At 35.5% G+C, this 6,083-nt stretch overlaps 1 protein-coding gene across 1 annotated transcript in view; it reads left to right on the top strand.

Moving 5' to 3' along the window:
* The first annotated feature begins 2,610 nt into the window (after positions 1-2,610).
* The window catches only part of LOC148603901 (uncharacterized), a 31,179-nt gene continuing 27,706 nt past the window's right edge, over positions 2,611-6,083 (top strand). Inside the window, exon 1 of the mRNA XM_088551519.1 lies at positions 2,611-2,892. Within this exon, the coding sequence (XP_088407645.1) occupies positions 2,835-2,892 (58 nt within the window). The 5' untranslated portion in view covers positions 2,611-2,834. The remainder of the gene's footprint in view (positions 2,893-6,083) is intronic.

The raw sequence follows: 6,083 nt of genomic DNA, 5'->3' as shown, positions 1-6,083 counted from the left end.
AAAAAAATAGATATATATGATTTTTTTCTCTTAATAATACCAACGAAAACAACTCAAGCATACACAATTTCGCCTCCTCGACGTCGATACAATGAGAATAACAAACAAATTAAAATCATGACAAAATTACTCACGGATTGTACATATCGTGGATGACGCTAAAAAAAATCTGATAATAACTCTTAGATCGTGTGTCCAACTTAACCCTATACTTTTAATAACCATTCATTCTGTTACTTTAGTTTAAACAGCATAAAAATTACATCATAGTTGTTTCATAAAAAGAATTTAAACTTTTTTGTAGATATATGCAAAGGATGGACGCTTAAGGAGATAGACCTAGAGTAAGGGACACAACTCTTACAAAATCATTGGAACTAGAGCATCAAAATAACTTGGGTTGATTTCATTCTATATCAAATGAAAGCTTGATATGCATCGGTGAAATTGAATATGATGCAAACATATCATTGATTTCAAGAGTTATGATGTCCCTTACCCCAGGTCTACCTCTTTAAATCTGTCATGTTATCTTACTTGATAGGATGGCTTTCGGTCGTGTGCAATTCATTAAAATCGAGATGCTGTGATTACTCTACTTTTTTGTAGTGTTTATATCTATAGACTTTACTTTCAATGAAGATAAAGTTGTCTTTATAGTTAATCTCTCTTAAGATGAAAGCCAGTTCATCTAGTTAAACATACTTGTTAACTGCAAAGACAGCACAAATAAGATTAAACATGTACATTTAACAAGTATGAAGGAGTAAACAAGGGAACCAAGATTCTAGCGGTAACCAAAAGAATGTAATCCAGGGACAAAGACCAGACATGAAAAATAGCCACACACAACAAAGTACATAAAATAACCAAAATAATAGATAAAAAAATAACAAAATAACAAAAGTAAATGAGCAACTTGGACTCCACTAAAAACTGGAAGCATGGACCAGGTGTACCGGTAGGCTATGCGTCCTCTGTTTTTCTAGAAACACACGCAAAGTTGCTCATAAAAAGTCAAGTCCAGGGTAGACGAAATATGAAAGGAAAACTATGACACGTTGAACAAATCAGTTTTCATGGTGCAGATGGATACACCGTATCGATCCACTAGTTCATGATGACGACCATAAAACTTCCGTAGTGAAGTAGTATATATATATATTAAAAACTGAGATTAAAGAATCTAGCTAAACGATGTTCTTTCTTTTAGATCAGATCAGCTATAAAGTTAGCCTCATGAATAAGAGTGAATGAATATGTCAGCAAGTAGAGGAGCACGATTTGTTTCCATGCATGGGAATGCCGCGACCGCATTTGTTAAATGTTTGTTGGGGTTTAACGTCCGAGCAGCAATATTTCAGCTATATTCAGACGATGAACATGAGATGGATGATAAAATGAACATGAAATGACGACGAAACGAAAACAAAAGGATGGGACACAAGAACAATAGGGTAAAAAAACTTTGATTGCCACTAGAAAAAGGGGGGATGGGCAAGGTCGGTCAATTTAGCCTCCTGTGGCGGAGTGCGAAGGTTCCTACTCCTATCGCATACCACAGCAGGGTTCTTTAACGTGCGAGGAACGTGACATCTTTCCCAACACGGTGCACCACTATGGTTTGCGGTCAGGTTTTCCGTATTATAGCCTGACAACCCCAGCATGTAACATGCCAGGGGTACCCCATTCCACAACCTGGGGCACACATCCCAGTTGCTCCGTGGGCAGAGCGCCTAGCCCCCGGCTATATTTTTGAGCACCATTCAGTCGCCTTTTACGACAAGCCTAGCGCTGCTGCAGGCCTATTCTTTTAACACCCGGACCTGCACGGGGCCGCATTTGTTGAACAAATGCGTAATTAAAAGATTAAGAGTATTAATAAATGTACTGGGAAAAAACATCGCCATTTTCTCGAAAACACAAAATGTTTGATTCAATGGCAACGGGTTTGCAGAAAAAAAAAAAAAAAAAATCAGGCACAATATAATTTTTATGTTAGTATGTCATATCGACTTCTTTCAGTTGTTTTAAAGGTATTTGAGGTTTCCACATGATTTTGATTCATACAGCGAATGTTTGTACTCACATATATTCAAGAGAATATGTTCAGCTGCGTCTGAAATTATAAGTTGACCGTCTATGGTTATTGAGATAGTAGATTCTTTGGAAGGCGACGAGTTATAAGGGTGGAAAATTTACAAAATAAAATTGAAACAAGGACATTTTATTTGCAGATTTCGAGATATGCTATGTCGAGTTGTCGAGAAAAAGATGTCGACTTGACTAGATAATTTTCGTGTTTAGCCGACAAAACATGTTGTTTGTTGTTAAGTCGATTTTTCGAGATTTTTAAGTAGACTTGTCGTGATAGTTATGTTGACATATTGACATAATTATCTTAACAGCTGAACTTGTCGATGGCAGAAATAAGCCTCCATAGGAAGTTTCCCTTCGTCAAGAAATATCTTATAAGACAAATACAGTAATCAAATTAGGTCTTCAACCGATAATTCGTTTCTTCACTTTTATAGACGTCATTCCTTAAAATCCAGACGAAATTTACAAGTGACGTCATCGTGAAACTGACCAACCTCGAAACATTTTCATGACCCCGACAAGACCCAATTTTATTATGGAGGTGCGAGAATTTCCACCTCAGTAAACCATGGAAACTGCTACCCCCTAGTTTACTACGCCTTTAAGTACATGCAATTTGAGGAAATAATCACAGAATGATAATTATTCAAATGTTAAATGGGATGTAAAAGGTCTGGTTAGTGCTAAACATCGCTACCAGAGGCCGCTGAACTCCGAATGCAGATAAATCAAATATGGCAGCCGAAGACGGGGTATACCCCGCTCGCTGGGAAAATCAGGGCGATTTTAAAGGTATGAGTGTGAAAATCAAAATAATGACGCACACATTACAATCTCCACAACCTCCTTCATACACAGTAACACTTTTGAGGGGGAAATGTTGTCTGTTGTAAAGTATTGATCGTAATATTCAGCATCCCCTTTTTGTGGCTTTCTGGTTGTTACTTATCAGATGACGATTTCGTAGTTATTTGCTTCTTTTTGTTCAGTATTGTGGTCGATTGGATGTTGATATCATCAAACATATGGTGACTGGGTGAATTCTCTTCCACAAATCTTTATGTGGAAAAATACAAAAGCTGAAAAGTTGTATTCCCATAGGCCATACCTGCCAAACTGATGGTTGTGAGCTACTGTTACATTTGGAGAACTCTATCCTTTATTACTTATTCTGAAAAATGTGATTTTTTTCAATGAGGTTGTGTGAAGTCCTACCCAAATATGAATAATGTCAGGCCAACAACACCGATCTTCCTATAGCTATGACCACTTTGAAATGCAGTTAAGTGAAATTGAACCCCTAAAGTCAGTGTGGCATGGTATAAATGTCATGTATTGTAGAAAGTGTGTGTCTATACTGATAGCTACATTCTTTTATTAAGTTGTTACTGTATGATTCAATTTTTCTCTAAATTTTACCATGCATACACTATATAATTGACTGATTTTCGATCAGATGTGTTCAGCTTACAAGGTCTTCTGTATAAAAATATCAATGACTTAATTTTAAATATGTACATGTATGCTTATACATGTTTTTGGTTGATGTTGAAAAAAAAATGATTACCTCGTATCTGTATAGAACACATAGGGAGCAATGTACATTTTGTATCATGATAATGTACATGTACAAAATGCATGGCATACATTTTTTTGTAGTAAAGGGACTTTTTTGCAAAGGCTGCTCAGTTTGAAATTTGCATGAGACATTGCTGCAGACAGAACTTAAACTTGCAGACTTAGGTAGTTGATCATTATCTGTTTTTGACTCTGAAGTTTGGTTTTACATGTGATTCGCAATAACTAGTTGTTGTGACATTCACTCTTTCCTCCTTTGTTTTTGAAAAAGAAAGGAAAAAACTGACATTAGTTGCTCTACTGGCTGCAACAAGTGCTTTTCTAAATCTAGATGTAATTTGTAACTGATTTCCAGAATTTTAAATGGTACAATGAATCTTTAAGGAAGAAAATGCAGTGTGTCAAATTCAAAAAGATGACCATTTTCATTGCACCTACATGACAAAAATTATGGTAATGTTGCAATGATGGTACATGTATTTAAATGCTCTTTTCGAGGTCAAACAAAATGTAGTCTAGTTATCAATATCCTCTAGGAGTTTTCATTCTTATTAGGCTGATTTTAAAACTGATCTGATCAAAATGGAGGAATATTGTTTAGCTAGATCATTTCATCTCAGTTTCCACGATATACATGTACATGTAGATGACATATTATTGTTAAACAATCCTAGTTTCTGGGATTTTAAACATAGCATCAACCTCAAATAACTTGAGATAAAGTACATGTATGATTCAGACACTGTGAAGTCAACTTCATATCTTGATATACACTTAGAGATCAGTAGTAAAGGAAAACAATTGACCAAACTATATGACAAATGCAATGACTTTTCAATCCATATTGTCAACTTTCCTTTTTATCTCTTACAACATCCCTTCAGCCCCTGCGTATGGAGTTTTCATATTACAACTCATGTGTTATGCCAGAGGTTGCCGTAACTACACAGACTTTTTGTACTGTACTAGACTTCTTACAATTAGGCTTCTGGAACAGGGTTATGTTGCTTAAAGATTTTAAGTCGTCACTACTGAAGTTTTATGATTGTCACCATGAACTTGTTGATCATCATGGTGTATACATCTGCACCATCAGAGGTTGCCATCTCGTCCTTGTTTGGACAACATTTTGTAACTTATAATAACTGACAAGGTTCACTGTCCTGATTAAGGGCTTATACTTAACAATTCTTATGTATACACAGAGTTAGAAATAGTAGCCTGCCCGCCAGCCCACGACTGGCTATTTTTTGGCAGGGCAGGCTAATTTTAGCTAAATTGATAAGACCATATAGTAAATGAGTAATCAAAGGAACCAAGGTTATAGCCGGTAATCAAAAGAATGTAATCGAGGGATAAAGACCAGACATGGAAAACAGACATACACAACAAAGAACATAAAGTAACTAAAATCATACATACAAAGTAACAAAAGCAAATGACCAACTCGGACTCCACTAAAAACTGGGAGCATGGACCAGGTGCACTGGTAGGGTAAGCATCCTCTGTTTTTCTAGAAACACTCGCCGAGTTTGCTGAGTAAATATATTGAAAAATTGTATTCAGAACTGGCTAGAATTTGAGTGAGTTTTCTACCCTGGTATACATTATATAGATGTTTTTGGACCTGTAATTAGTTTCTTTTATTTCTGGAAATGCTGTTCAATTATTAAAACTATCAGAAACTAAAAGTGTCACCAGTCTGTTTTTACAAGTCTGTCACTAGAAACAAATTACAACAATAAGTTCTTTCAAAGTGTTTTATTGGTAATTATTAATAGTAATTATCAATTTAATAGTGCAAAATTAATACAGTGTATATCAAAAGATTGCATTATTACTTGATAAAAATATGAGCTAATATTTCTACATGATATACCCCACTGGACGTAGCTGTAAATAAAAAATAACACATTAACTAATGATAAAAATGTATAAATTAAAAAAAATAGATGATACCAAATTTTTTATGACATGACTAAATTTTTATCTTAACCGGTGTGCTCCAAATGGACCTCAGAAACTGATACAGAATATACAATGTACATCATATCTACATCCTGAATTCCCTGTTATGCCTCATCGAATTTTATGATTATTACAATGTGCAGACGGTTGGTTTTGGGTAGGTGGAATCTGGGTGTTAAACACTCAACATGTTGGTGTAACACTGAGTTTCACTTAGGTCGGACTTAAATGTTAGAGAACCATTACCCTCGGAGTGTTGTGAAACTGTATCGTTTCAGCATCAGCCCTGTTGTGGTCTTGCTACCCTTTTACAAAGCTTTCATAAGTCTTACATACAATGTAAGGTCCTGTTTTTCATGTGATACCATTAATATTGGTTGGTATAGTGTTTGTCCATGCAAGGAATCTCCCGTCTTGGTTATTTTTCTCTATAAGAG

Source organism: Perna viridis, chromosome 11 (genome assembly GCF_037379345.1).
Source record: "Perna viridis isolate PV_CMFRI_1.1 ecotype Kerala chromosome 11, ASM3737934v1, whole genome shotgun sequence".
Taxonomy (NCBI): Eukaryota; Metazoa; Mollusca; class Bivalvia; order Mytilida; family Mytilidae; genus Perna; species Perna viridis.
This window is presented reverse-complemented; position numbering and strand designations above follow the sequence as displayed.